A 15,823-nucleotide genomic window follows, 5' to 3' on the forward strand; every position below is an offset into this window, starting at 1 on the left:
CCAATCTATTTATATAACCTCTAACATTCACCTTCTGTGGCATATTATATCAATTATTTCAAGCACTAAACACAAAAATTCACTGCTGGCAGAAATAATTTATTTCCAGGCACCAGGCTCCAATACCTGTGGGATCAATTAATACTCCAATGAGAATGTCACTTAAAGCTAGTGTGGCCCTAGGACTCGAAGCGTAGAACATAAGAAAAAGAATAAGAAAAATAAACTACTGATCTCATTGTAATCCCACCCAAGGGAGCAATAGCAACAGGTGCAGAAGGACCTCAATTTAGAGACACTTGAAGAAACTACAGAGACCCATAGATTAATTAAAATACTAATATTTTATTATTCCTCATCATTTATTAGTCACTCCATCTCAGAGCTACAGCTTCAAGTTTGGCACTTATCTTTCTAACATTGTGTAAAGATTTAATTAATTACTTTTGCAGGCACAGACACAAAACACATTCCTCTAACAGACTCTGCTAAGGCCAATTTGTACTTTTTCATACCGACATAGGCCTGTGTTCTAGTAAGGATATGAAAATAGTGAGACAATCAAGACCATGAAAAACATTTAATGATTACAATTAATGATAAACATGTTTATCAAGACCATCTGTGCAAATATTGGTACCTCAGTTTGAAATGTGTTAGACATTTAGGAATTATATAACAAGTATTAGTATTAGGACAGACAAAGCACATTAATAGTACAAGTAAAATGAACATCTATGAATCATTTACATAATAAAAACATCTAGAATTGTCAAACTATCAAATTATATACTTTTTGCCTAAAATGAAACATTGACAATTGAAAATCCAACAATCAAATGTGCACAGATTAGTATTGCATAACATGATCATGGTAGCACAACTCGTGTTGATGCATCAATGTATCTGATAAAAGCCTATGATCTATCCCCAACCAATAACTGAGGCTCAGAGAATTCCCTGGTCAGCTCACATTGTCAGGGGAAACTCAGGGCCCATGCCATGCCAATGCCAAATTGAGGGCCAATCAGGTATCCATACCTCCACTTCTGTATTTTGATGTACGGTAATACCCACACCCTATTACCATCTACCATGTTTCCAATGGGTGACAATGCTCAGGTCATAGTAAAGACAAATGGCAGTGATTAAGTATAAGAGTGTGTGCGGTGCGCAGGGCAAATACTGAAAACATAGTGCTCTCTACAAGATCCTATAAGGCAAAGTCAAATGACATTTCATGGTGTAAAAATCCTATGTCTATTTATGAGGCATTGGGTTATAAGACGATGGCCTCCACTACAATGGCCGGGTACTCAATGTCCTTTTTGCTCTGGACCATCCTCAGCTCCAACTGAGCAGGGCTGGGTCTCTTACCAGGGCCGGCCATCTCTGATGGAGAGGAGAGATATTAGAAAGACCAATATAAATTAGACAGGCATACAGACAAGCAGACAGAGACTTCTATATCATCTTACTGTTGGCATAGGTAATGGTCCTCTTGATAACATGGTGCAAGACAGAGACAGTCTTCTCACAGGCAGCCTAAGAGAGATGACAAAGTAGGTAAGAAAAGAGACTAGTTCATCCAAACCACATTTATTACATTAGTAAATGATAATGGAACTTGGTTGTTATCTCTGCATTACTGACCTTCAGGTCTTTGGGGTGGTGGTGGGTCCAGGCCAGCAGCATGGCAGCGAACAGGTCTCCTGTTCCCACAAACACTGCATCCACCTTGGGCATTTCCATCCGAATCTTCTGGGTGGACGTAGTCCCATCTGCTCTCACTGAAGGACACAGTGCAAGTATAAGTCTTACCTTTTAACATGTCAAGTTAAACATTCACATATAATATCCAAAACCTACAGGGACACATTTCTTTACCAGTCAGAGCCTTCCTTCCAACCCTTGCCTTACCCATCTTCTGGCTTCCAAGGGCCACTAGGAACTGGTCCCCGTGAGGAGAGATCAGGTCTGTACTAGTGAGGACTACCATATCAGGGCCCATCTGGTGGAGCAGGTCCATCACCTGAGAGAGCAAGGACCCCTCATCAACATAATCATCATCTTCACCAGCAGTCAAGATTAAAACCATCATCATCTTCATCACCACCATCATCATCCTAACCATTATCATCTTAATGTGTATTAGCTCTACAAGATTTAAGTGATGGACAATGGAACCCACCTCAAGAGCGTCTTTTTCTGTGCTGATCTTCCTCCCCGTCAGCAGCCTAAGAGACACATTCTCATAGGTTATGCACACACAGTACACGCACAGAGGTTCAAGACATAAGTGCATAAATACACACATCAAAATGCCCTGTGTAAAAAATGGCCCCTTCTTTTGGCCAATGTTATTTTACATTACAGAGGGTGAACTCGTATGCAGGGCAAATCAAGTCAAGCGTAATGACGAACGCATAAACCAGGGCACAGTGTTCACTTAACGGGCTGGGGAAAGGTTTGGTCTGCTGCTCTACAAATAAAACCTAAGGGATCAAAGGTTTTTTTGACCAATAAGGGTTATTTTGCAAAGGGCTAAGAACAGCTACCATGATTTCTTTCTTGGGTAGTAATATTGCAGTAGGCATTCATTCTGTCGTTACTGTGATAACTACATTATGGCATGTTGTGTGGCACATTGACATAGCAACTTAATATATGCAACCCAATGTGTCCTAGTAGCAAGTGTACTCACTCTGCCTCAAACTGGTTGGGTGTGAGGATATCAGCCACTGCTACGACTTTGTCTCTGTAAACAGGCAGTATATTCTCAGGCACATACTGGAAAAGAAGAGGGTAGTAGGTTCACGAGTGCACATATTACATATTGCACATATTGTGAACATGTTTGAAGAGTAACAGAACTATATAATAATACAAGTAAAATGACTATTATAAGCAAGGATAAGAAATACTATAATAAAATGACTATAAGCATGGTATACTTACCATAGATCCTTGGTCTCCCATCACTGGATCACACACTGATAACACAAAGCTAACATGTAAGAGCACACCAACATCCAAGCTCTACATTCATCCCGAGCCTTACTGTGTGTAGCTATATGGGATACACGTTGTGTAGCAATGGTTACTCACCGTACACCAGTTTTGGGTTCAACCTCTTCAGCTCCTGAACAATGTCCACCACCGTCTCTAGGAAAGATGTGTCCCTGGTGTACCCTTGGGGAAGAGAAGATCTATGGGTAATGCAAAGGTCACACACCTCATGTGTAAACATGAAAGAAAACTAACTGATTAGAATCTTTACAGAACATAGGTTAAAGGTCAACACAGTTGTAATACTCCTACATACATATAATTGTTTTTTTTTAAACTGTTCAACTGGCAGAATCCATATTGACATTGGAAACTGGAATCTGTCTCACCTGTGAGGACGTAGTCATAATGGTTGACGTTATTGAGTTTGATACCCTCATAGAGAACGTTCAGCTCATCTGCCGTCAGCACTTGCCCTTTCCAATGAGCGTAACCTTGGAAACAAGAGGTCAATGGTCAGAGGTAACAGAAAACCTTAAGACTTCACTCAGATTGACAAGTCTGCAAGTGCCTGCTAATACCCGGAATGAAGAGTTCAGGGTATTAGCAGGCTATTGTTTATGGAAGGATAGTGTGGACTGGTAAATTGGCCAGACTGGGTTCTTTGAAGGTATTCCAGGGAGGAAGACTTGGTTGCTAAGGTGATTATAGAAACACTGATCTGCCAGTCATCAATCATTATAGTCCATGGCTACGGATACAACGTTTTCACCCACACCCCCCTCCAGGAACCGCTTTCTTAAAGCTAAGGATCCAGAACATGTTCTGTGCATGTGTTATTTTACACACACATTAGTTTTGTGCACAACATGCAGTTTGTAGGCAACACCATTGACCAGACAAAGGCGATCAAGGAAGGGGTAGCGGCAACGGAACACTACATAGTGGTGAGTGGGCACTCAGTAATGTAATAAAAATCTAAAAAAACCTGCACTTGCACAGAAACTTAAATGTTTTTTTAGAGCTTGAGTGATATGTTTTTTTTAGGTCCGATTCCGATTTTTGTGGGGACAAAATCGAACTATACCAATATACACTATATATTGCCAGCAGCATACCACCCTGAAGTCTTTGGCCTGAATGCCAAGAGTCACGTCTGGAGGAAACCTGGCACTATCCCTACAGTGAAGCATGGTGGTGGCAGCATAATGCTGTGGGGATGTTTTTCAGTGGCAGGGACTGGGAGACCAGTCAGGGTTGAGGGAAAGATGAATGGAGCAAAGTACAGAGGGATCCTTGATGAAAACCTGCTCCAGAGCACTCACAACCTCAGAATGGGGCCATGGTTCACCTTCCAACAGGACAACAACCCTAAGCACACAGCCAATACAAGAGTGGCTTCGGGACAAGTCTCTGAATGTCCTTGTGTGGCCCAGCCAGAGCCCGGACTTGAACCCAATCTAACATTTTTGGAGAGACCTGAAAATAGCTGGGCAGCGACGCTCCCTATCCAACCTGACAGAGCTTGAGAGGATCTGCAAAGAAGAACAGGAGAAACTCCCCAAATACAGGTGTGACAAGCTTGTAGCCTCATACCCAAGAAGCCTCGAGGATGTAATAGCTGCCAAAGGTGCTTAAACACAGTACTGAGTAAAGGGTCTGAAAACTTATGTAAATGTATTATTTCAGTTATTTTCCATACATTTGCAAAAATGTCTAAAAACCTGTTTTGCTTGATCATTATTGGGCATTGTGTGTAAATGGATAAATAGTTTTTTTTTCCCTCATCAATTTTAGAATAAGGCTGTAACATAACAAAATGTGAAAAAAGTCAAGGGGTCTGAATTCTTTACGAATAATTTTCGAATCTGCCTATATACTGTTTTACAGCGGGGAAATGAAAAAGTGTAATTTTTCCAAATTGAATTCCCATAAATTGCCATCCAAAAGAGCAATTGTCCAATAACTGTGCTTCAAATGTTAATTTCATACATTGTGACAATGACATAATGAGAATGGCCTCAAGTGGTCAGATAAGCACAAGAGTCCCTTTTTTCATCCTATTTATTGAAAATCGGTTATTGTTGGAATTATTGGCCGACACAGTGGTAAAAAGGCCAATATCGGTGAACCAATATATCGGTCGGGCTCCACTATTTTTCTACTACTCTACTATAGCCTGGGAAATTGTGGTACAGAACTATCTGTAGCCATTTGATTCATTATATAGTCTAGTTGTGTTGTTCTTATGACCAGCAGAAGGGAAAGTTAAGTGGAAGTTGTCGAGCAGTTAATCAGGGTTTGGATTTGGGAGATTGTTGGGAGACAAGAATGGAGGCTGAGACAACCAAACATTCTGACAGAGGAAGACTGATTACAATCTCCATTGTTAGAATTCAGTTACCTGCACCAATCATTCCTCTAGCATCTGTCTCTCTGACATTGCGCTGAGGACATAGCAGCTCATTTAAATTGTTTAAATTTTTTTTTTAACATTCACAACCGAGCAAGAAACAGGCTAGCAACGATTATAATCTCTAAACATATTCCAATAAACCACCTGCAAGGGAAGAAAGAGTATCGTCTTGGGTTTTTAGAGCTCAAACATATAAGGAATGTGTTTATTCACTTCTAACCCGGAACGTGAGTTGAACACATTCAAGGGAAATTATAGTAGGTCATGAGCATGGGCTAGTACTCAATAAACAATTGGTCAGTAATGTGATAGGGTGTGGACACAGTGGGCTGAACTCCAAGGTAACGCTGCACAGGCACTTGAAGCATCACATCATTCATTTCCATCAACAAATAATTTATATGCACAAAAACTCTATGCACGGGCATAGACCTTATTGAGGCCAGAGTGAAGTTATCGGGCTACAAAATTCTGTCTGCTTTTTTCCCCACAGTATCTCTCCCCTATCTACAGTCACTCCTTCCTTGTCCTCCCCACCAGCACTCTGTGTTTGTCTTCCCTGTAGGTAGTGAACATTCAGGTTTCACTTTAGAGAGATAACCTGATTACTCTTAACACTAACAGACAGGAGAGCAAATCACTGAACTTTTTTTAAACTGCACTGTACTTTCCTGTAAGTCAGATAACAAATATGGTGAATACAACCTTATACAGTTGAAGTCGGAAGTTTACATACATTTAGGTTGGAGTCATTATCAACCACTCCACAAATTTTTTGTTAACAAACTATAGTTTTGGCAAAGTCGGTTAGGACATCTACTTTGTGCATGACAAGTCATTTTTCCAACAATTGTTTACAGACAGATTATTTCACTGTACCACAATTCCAGTGGGTCAGAAGTGTACATACACTAAGTTAACTGTGCCTTTAAACAGCTTGGAAAATTCCAGAAAATTATGTCATGGCTTTAGAAGCTTCTGATAGGCTAATTGACATCATTTGAGTCAATTGGAGGTGTACCTGTGGATGTATTTCAAGGCTTACCTTCAAACTCAGTGCCTCTTTGCTTGACATAAATGGGAAAACCAAAAGAAATCAGCCAAGATCTCAGAAAAAAAATTGTAGACCTCCACAAGTCTGGTTCATCCTTGGGAGCAATTTCCAAATGCCTGAAGGTACCACGTTCATCTGTACAAACAATAGTACGCAAGTATAAACACCATGGGACCATGCAGCCGTTATACCACTCAGAAAGGAGACGCATTCTGTCTCCTAGAGATGAACGTACTTTGGTGCGAAAAGTGCAAATCAATCCCAGAACAGCAGCAAAGGACCTTGTGAAGATGCTGGAGGAAACCGGTACAAAGGTAACCTGAAAGGCCGCTCAGCAAGGAAGAAGCCACAGCTCCAAAACCACCATAAAAAAGCCAGACTATGGTTTGCAACTGCACATGGGACAAAGATCCTACTTTTTGGAGAAATGTCCTCTGGTCTGATGAAACAAAAATAGAACTGTTTGGCCATAATGACCATCATTATGTTTGGAGGAAAAACGGGGAGGATTGCAAGCCGAAGAACATCATCCCAACCACGGGGGTGGTAGCATCATGTGTGCTTTGCTGCAGGAGGGACTGGTGCACTTCACAAAATCGATGGCATCATGAGTATGGCAACTCATGTGGATATATTGAAGCAACATCTCAAGACATCAGTCAGGAAGTTAAAGCTTGGTCGCAAATGGGTCTTCCAAATGGACAATGACCCCAAGCATACTTGCAACGTTGTGGCAAAATTACAACGACTCAGTTACACCAGCTCTGTCAGGAGGAATGGGCCAAAATTCACCCAATGTCACGACTTCCGCCGAAGTCGGTCCCTCTCCTTCTTCGGGCTGCGTTCGAAGTCACGGACCTTCTAGCCATCGCTGATCCACTTTTCATTGGTTTTGTCTTCCATCACACCTGGTTCCAATTCCATCAATTACATGTTGTGTATTTAACCCTCTGTCCCCCCATGTCCTTGTTGGTAATTTCTTCTTGTAGTGCTTATGCACGGTATACTGGTATGTACCGGGTTTTGTTTGACCCATTTATTGTATTATGTTTACGGTGGTTTATGGATATTAAAACAACACCGTTTTAAATCAGTTTTCGCTCTCCTGCGCCTGACTTCTCTGCCGCCAGTACGCACCTCACTACACCCAACTTATTGTGGGAAGCTTGTGGAAGGCTACCTGAAACATTTGACGAAAGTTAAAGAATTTAAAGGCAATGCTACCAAATACTAATTTAGCGTAAATAAACTTCTGACCCACTGGGAACGTGATGAAGGATAAAAAAGATCAACCATCTCAACTATTATTCTGACATTTCACATTCTTAAAATAAAGTAGTGATCCTAACTGACCTAAAACAGGGAATTCTTACTAGGATTATGTGTCAGGATTGTATTTGGCTAAGGTGTATGTAAACTTCCGATTTCAACTGTATGTTAAATCATGAAGAGACATTCCAGGATCAAGAATGAATGAGGGGAATACATTTCCAACCAGGCAACACAGGCTTCCCACTGAGTTTAGAGGAGGCCCTCTTGGCCCAGACCCAAGATCAGAGAGAAGGGGGACTCTGGGGGGTGATGGGGAAAAGTAAAGGAAAAACAGAGCTCCGCTGTAGTAAAGGAAGATATCTAATTGGGCACCATAGTCCGTTCCTATAGCTTGTTTAATTAAACAGATTGGGCTGAGATCTGTAGGCTGTAGGTGTAACTTGTTTCACGGCAGAACATTTTGTCCACTTCATCCACTGCCTTCCCCCATATTGAAAGGTGAAGCATGAGCTACCTACCATAGCTACTGCAGCCTACTAGAAGTTTAAAAACAACCATCCCAGTGTTCAATCTCTGAATGAATGGTATGCACTCTACGAACCCGTTACTTAACAGTTCAGGATCTCCCTTTGTTCCGTACAGTTGCATTTAATTGATGGACTATCAATCGTTACCTGTAGGCCTATTTACAACACCTTACAGAGAACTTGGATTTCATGTAATGTATGAGATCCTTGTATCATCATTTACTCCAAAAGTTCAGTATTTTACAACCTAACTTTAGAAAAAGTGTTTTGGGAGACACAGTGGGTTTGTGAATTGCACACGTTTGAGCCAAAAACTAATTTTGGATAAGCACAAAGGCTTGATTATTCTTCTCTGAGTGAAAGTGGGACACTGTTGAGCTTTACAACAGAAGGGTATTCACCCTACAATTGGGGGAGGAGAGGTTAAAAAAAAGAGCTCCCCAAAATGTAGAAGATGAGACTAGTGTTACAGACCATTATAGCTAGGCTACACACTGTGCTTACTAAACACATTTACTGAAATCTTGAATGTGGGCCAAGACGATATTGGCTACTGATACAGACCTAAAAGGTTCCAAAGACATTCTTCCATTCCACATGGGTATATCCTATGGGGTTAATTGGTCTGTGGGGTGGGATAGGATTTGATTCTTGATTTCATTTTCTTCTGGTGTGCTTTATATAAGTAGCCGATTGTTGCCTCTGGTTACCAATTGTTTGTGTAAAATGGTATATTAGCGCATGGAATTACTGCACTGTAGGCCTTACATACCTGTGTGATTGGAGAATTGCACAGAGTTGATGGAGTCCACTTCAAACCCCAGCACCTGACAGGAGACAAACAGCTCATAACAATGCTTCACTTTTGTGGTCTTATGCCATTTTCTTAATGAACACACACACAATCATTTGAGTACAACATCATAAAATTCATTGTATTGATTATGCCTGAATGAACAGGTTGCGTACACTGTATCCTCTGTTATTCTGCATTACTATTTTGAGCTTTTCCTACCTCTTCTATTCGAATACAGTAACTGAATGCTAAAACACATTACTGTATGCACATGTGACTGTTATTCTGCTAATCTGACCAGTTCTGCGAATCTCTCCTGTACTCTCTCCCCTTTCTCAGAATCTTCAGTAGCCAGGCTAGTCGAGCAGAGCTGTCAAACGTGCACACATTGCAAACCCCCTGCAAGCAACGTAAACATATTCATTTCTTACCTGCAATGGGAATGTTGCCGATTTATTCCCGACGTATCCCCTGACCACATGACTCTGAACAGACAACACACGGCACTCCATTTCAAGAATTATTTTTTTTAAGATACGAGGACTGTTGAATAAGATTTCATTCGTGTCCGAGCCAACTAACTACGCTTGAGCAATTTTTTAATATATTTTTTTTATCCGGTACACGGACGTTTAGCTACACGAGAAAACTCAATGCAAATGAGAAAACTCCAGCAATATTCATTCCACTGGGCTGTGTAAACTACAAAAAACTAACACGATATCACATTGACACACTTCCAGAAGACTGACTGGCTGCAATATCTCAGGCAAATATATGGACACCTAAGTCAACGGCGCCTCAAGTGGATAATGATTTACAAGTTTATAATACAATAAATTGATCAATCAGACTATCCCAATGTAAACTGACATTCAAATTGATTAATGCATGGGTTGCATAGGGTCGGCGTTAGACAAACACAGTTTGTTTAAACACATTCAACTTTAAAAGGCGGTGATACGGAAGTGAGATCCTTTGAACTTGCTTGTGAAAATCACTGAGGTTGCAAGCTATGCAAAGAGCATAGAGATAGTTAGAGGACGCAATATTGAATGTGTCCCATTATGGAGTATGTGAGAGCATGGGCAGCAAGTATAGGTAATGGGAGAGCTACAGTATATTGGGTAGGGTGTCTTAACTGTTCTACATTCTTTCAATATGGGTGACATGTGATACACCTGCCCGTGAAGCAACTGCTGCCCAGTTGCAACAGCCAGAAACACCTCGATACAACACCATTTCACTGGTCATTCACTCCGCCTTGTCATTACGTTAACGCCTTTTTTCACGGTGACATCCAGATTCCAAGTGGTGACGAATAACTTACTAAAAGTAATTTCTCCCTTGCCCATATAAATAAACACACGTTATTTTACACGGTTTAACTAGCAACATGCCGCTGTTGTTGCCAGATAGCCAGCAGCATAAAACAGGATGACTGACTGATCCAAATATATTAATCTCCACTTGATTCTCAGCAGCACGACATACTTCATCATTTTGGGCACCAGGAATGTTCTTTAAGCCTCCCCCATGGGTAACTGCATACTCAGTCTGGTTTCACACTAGACGTAACATCGTAAATGTACATTTGTAACATATCATATGTTTCGCAATTATTATTTTTTACAAATTGCAATTGTAAACATATTATACGAATTGCATTTAAAAAAAAATATATCATACAAATTGTATTTGGTAACATACCAAATTAAATGAATGATGGCCATCCACATATTAATACTTGGAGCTAAAACAGAATGATAGAATCCTCGATCTCAATTGTAGGTGATGGCATGGAGACGTTGGCTAGATAAACTCGTGCACATTATCGGGTCTAACGGTCGCCTTGTGCCAAACTGCGCATGCCGTCGAGTCAATGGCACTCCTTTGATATAAAGTTGATTTTGAGAACATGTTCAACGTGTCACATTCACAAGGTTGGAGTAATAATATGTTCAACTACTTAAGAAATTGTCTCGAATCTAGGTTGCGCCTTTAGATTTCAAGAAAATAAAAACTAACTTGACTTCTCAAACCCCAAACTCCGGCCTGGTCTGTTTGGTGTGTTTCGCAAGCGTTCCCGGAAGTCTCGCGATGTTGCGCCTCTGGGTTTAGAAGTTCTGTACTCGGAGTGGGCCTGAAAGTGGGTGTGGCGAAAGAAGTGGGTGAATCAATAGCGATAGGTGTGACATCAGCACTCCGTTATTGGTTAGACGGTTACAGTATATGGGGTAGGGTGTCTTAACTGTTCTACATTCTTTCAATATGGGTGACTCTCTTAAAATAGACTGTTTTGTTTTTGTGCAGGCATCACCCTTACTTAATTAAACAAGCCCTCACCTGAGAAGTAGAAATTAAATGGAGAGAAACTGGGAATTGAATAACTGCAGTTGACATAGTTAAGTAAATAGAAGAATACTCTTATTGCAATGTGGGTGGCTCTTGTGGGTGTGCATAGTGTAGTCTATGTTGCCAGGCACAGCACCCTCTTCAAGAAGCAGGAAGTGAAGTTCTCCCGCACCTGGATTTCCTCCCATGCTGTGTTGTTGGCCCCCATCTGTGCAACATCCTGCATAGCAGACCTTACACTCGCAAACAATGCACCCAACCGTGCAGTGCCCTACACAGTAACTGTGGGCAATCGTTTTGAAGGAATCTCCAGTTGCAAGGTATCTGTAAGAATATGCAAGGTAATGTCATTATTAGACTTTACATCACCAGGCCATTGTGTATTACTAAAGAATAATATATCTTATAACAATTACATTTTTTTAAATTTAACTAGGCAAGTCAGTTAAGAACAAATTCTTATTTTCAATGACAGCCTACCATGGAACAGTGGGTTAACTGCCTTGTTCAGCAGCAGAACAACAGATGTTTACCTTGTTAGCGCTGGGATTCGATCCAGCAACCTTTCAGAAACTGGCCCAACACTCTAACCACTAGGCTACCTTCCGCCCCAAATCGTGATAACACTGGATCGATGGATGCATGTGAGTACATGTGCAGCATGTGACAACAGCAGGTTCATATCAAGGATAGCATCACAAATTATGTGAACCGCTTTGAGTCCGCAGGACCAAGACTGAGAACCACTGCTCTTCATTTGGGACCTGTTCCTCTGCAAACACACTGTCACAGCTCTTTATCTGAGGACATAAAACATCACAAGACACATACTTCATTACACTCAAATTAGACATCACTGAAAATTATGAATATTATGTTGCTATTATCTCAGTCCTCAGTTATTATTTCTACGGACTGGAACTACACAAAAGTTTTCAGAGTAGCCTACTCCCTCCCTTCTTTGACAGCTAATGCTGCTATCCTTTCATGCTCTTCCATGGCTGTTAGCTAGCTACCTACAAATACATTTGGAGTTTGTGTTTAGCTAGTTAATATGAAGTTAGGTAGCTGGTGATATTTAATTCACTTACAGTAGTTAGTGTAACAGTATAACTTTAAATCAAAATCAAATCAAATCAAATGTATTTGTCACATACACATGGTTAGCAGATGTTAATGCGAGTGTAGTGAAATGCTTGTGCTTCTAGTTCCGACAATGCAGTAATAACCAACGAGTAATCTAGACTAACAATTCCAAAACTACTACCTAATACACACAAGTGTAAAGGGATAACGAATATGTACATAAAGATATATGAATGAGTGATGGTACAGAACGGCATAGGCAAGATGCAGTAGATGGTATCGAGTACAGTATATATATATGAGATGAGTAATGTAGGGTATGTAAACAAAGTGGCATAGTTTAAAGTGGCTAGCGATACATGTATTACATAAAGATGCAGTAGAGTACAGTATATACTGTACATATACATATAAGATGAGTAATATAGGGTATGTAAACATTATATTAAGTAGCATTGTTTAAAGTGGCTAGTGGTAGATTTTACATCCATTTCCATCAATTCCCATTATTAAAGTGGCTGGAGTTGAGTCAGTGTGTTGGCAGCAGCCACTCAATGTTAGTGGTGACTGTTTAACAGTCTGATGGCCTTGAGATAGAAGCTGTTTTTCAGTCTCTCGGTCCCTGCTTTAATGCACCTGTACTGACCTCGCCTTCTGGATGATAGCGGGGTGAACAGGCAGTGGCTCGGGTGGTTGTTGTCCTTGATGATCTTTATGGCCTTCCTGTAACATCGGGTGGTGTAGGTGTCCTGGAGGGCAGGTAGTTTGCCCCCGGTGATGCGTTGTGCAGACCTCACTACCCTCTGGAGAGCCTTACGGTTGTGGGCGGAGCAGTTGCCGTACCAGGCGGTGATACAGCCCGACAGGATGCTCTCGATTGTGCATCTGTAGAAGTTTGTGAGTGCTTTTGGTGACAAGCCAAATTTCTTCAGCCTCCTGAGGTTGAAGAGGCGCTGCTGCGCCTTCTTCACGACGCTGTCTGTGTGGGTGGACCAATTCAGTTTGTCCGTGATGTGTACGCCGAGGAACTTACTACCCTCTCCACTACTGACCCATCGATGTGGATAGGGGGGGTGCTCCCTCTGCTGTTTCCTGAAGTCCACAATCATCTCCTTTATTGGTTAGACGGTTTTGATCGAACAATGTTGTTTTTAGTCTTCTGACAACTACTTTACGGTGAGAGCATGGACTTTGAAGCCAGAGGATGAGTCTGATTTGTATTTCAATGTTAAAAATAATATTACATTTTAATTTAATAAAATTGACGATTGTTTAGTTTTTGTTAAAAGTACTGATGTTGGGTGAACTGTTGATTGAACTGCTTCGAGGATAGCGTACATCATAACGCTGATGTCCGGGAGGGCACTCGCCTGGGCCACGGCAGTGTGGGAGCGACAGTCCGTTGTCTGCCTCAGTCTGGAGGAGTTTGTGGAGGAAGTTGGGAAGGTGTTTGATTCACCATTGTCTGGGAGAGAGGCTGTGTGTAAGCTGCTCCAGCTACATCAAGACTCCCGTAGTGTGGCAGACTACACAGTGGCTTTTCAAACATTGGTGGCTGAGAGTGCTTGGAACCTGGAAGCATTGATCAACATATTCCTTCACGGATTATCAGAGGTGATCAAAGATGAGCTTGCAGCTGGGAGCTCGTAGGAGGGAGAGGGAGTCTGTGCCCTGTCGCCCTCGCTCACCCTTGATTCCAACCTCGCCTCTGAAGAATCTTGGAGTCCCCCGAAGTCTAAATATCCAAATGAACCCGACGTCATCCGAGTATTCTCGGGAATCACAGAGGGCTGCAGACTCACCTACTTCGGAGTCCATGCACCTACGCCGACTCCACACCCAAAGCTATCTATGTTGTGGAGCTACGGGACATTTTGTAGCTACCTGCCCAATAAAAACCCAGGTTTATCAAGAAGGGGCAATTACTCTGGTGGGCCAGAGTATTCATTATTCACACCCCTTTCCATGCCCTCCTGCTGTGGGGGAACCAATCAAAATCTCTACAGGTACTTATCGACTCTGTGGCCGATAATAGTTTTTTGGATGCTACCCTGGTGTCCGAGCTGGGCATCCACACTCAGCCCCTCTCCATTACCATGGACGTTAGAGCGCTGGATGGGCACTCTATAGGCTGGGTCACTCACAATAACACTCCCATCAACATACGAGTGTCAGGGAACCACAGCGAGGCAATCCAATTTATGCTGATTAAGTCTCCTCAGGTTCCCGTGGTATTGGGATTTTCTTGGCAACAGCGACACAATCCCATCATAGACTGGATTGCTGGTGCCATTATTGGCTGGAGCTCGTCCTGCCACGCCCATTGTCTGAAGTCAGTGCAGCCTGCCCCGGGACATCTTCTTGTGGGCTCGAAGTTGCCCCGGACCTCTCCACCATTCTCAAGGTGCACCAGGACCTCCGGGAGGTTTTCAGTAAAGCCCAGGCCACTTCACTTCCTCCGCACCGACCCAATGACTGTGCGTTCAACCTTCTCCCAGGCATCACACCGCCCCGGGGATGACTGTACTCTCTGTCGGGTCCAGAGACCAAGGCTATGGAGACCTAAAGTTGAAGTTGGAAGTTTACATACACTTAGGTTGGAGTCATTAAAACTCCACACATTTCTTGTTAACAAACTATAGTTTTGGCAAGTCGGTAAGGACATCCACTTTGTGCATGACACACATCATTTTTCCAACAGTTGTTTACAGACAGATTATTTCACTTATAATTCACTGTATCACAATTCCAGTGGGTCAGAAAAAAACACTAAGTTGACTGTGCCTTTAAACAGCTTGGAAAATTCCAGAAAATTATGTCATGGCTTTAGAAGCTTCTGATAGGCTAATTGACATCATTTGAGTCAATTGGAAGTATACCTTTGGATGTATTTCAAGGCCTGTCTTTAAACACAGTGCCTCTTTGCTTGACATCATGGGGAAATCAAAAGAAATCAGCCAAGACCTCAGAAAAACAATTGTAGACCTCCACAAGTCTGGTTCATCCTTGGGAGCAATTTCCAAATGCCTGAAGGTACCACATTCATCTGTACAAACAATAGTACGCAAGTATAAACACCATGGGATCATGCAGCCGTCATACCGCTCAGGAAGGAGACGCATTCTGTCTCCTAGAGTTGAATGTACTTAGGTGCGAAAGTGCAAATCAATCCCAGAACAACAGCAAAGGACCTTGTGAAGATGCTGGAGGAAACAGGTACAAAAGTACCTATATCCACAGTAAAACAAGTCCTATATTATCCTAACCTGAAAGGCCGCTCAGCAAGGAAGAAGCCACTGCTCCAAAAC

At 41.9% G+C, this 15,823-nt stretch overlaps 1 protein-coding gene across 1 annotated transcript; it reads right to left on the minus strand.

Moving 5' to 3' along the window:
• Positions 1 to 325: 325 nt before the first annotated feature.
• On the minus strand, positions 326 to 10,617 carry LOC118367016 (pyridoxal kinase-like). The gene is made up of 11 exons (XM_035749942.2): positions 9,506 to 10,617; positions 9,051 to 9,105; positions 3,399 to 3,503; positions 3,109 to 3,192; positions 2,959 to 2,993; positions 2,705 to 2,790; positions 2,192 to 2,237; positions 1,921 to 2,032; positions 1,654 to 1,790; positions 1,479 to 1,545; positions 326 to 1,392 (listed from the first exon to the last, which is right to left on the minus strand). Exons 1-11 carry the CDS (start codon positions 9,584 to 9,586, stop codon positions 1,280 to 1,282), a joined length of 921 nt encoding a protein of 306 aa, XP_035605835.1. The 5' UTR covers positions 9,587 to 10,617; the 3' UTR covers positions 326 to 1,279.
• Positions 10,618 to 15,823: the final 5,206 nt, after the last annotated feature.

Source organism: Oncorhynchus keta, chromosome 34, assembly GCF_023373465.1.
Source record: "Oncorhynchus keta strain PuntledgeMale-10-30-2019 chromosome 34, Oket_V2, whole genome shotgun sequence".
Lineage (NCBI taxonomy): Eukaryota > Metazoa > Chordata > Actinopteri > Salmoniformes > Salmonidae > Oncorhynchus > Oncorhynchus keta.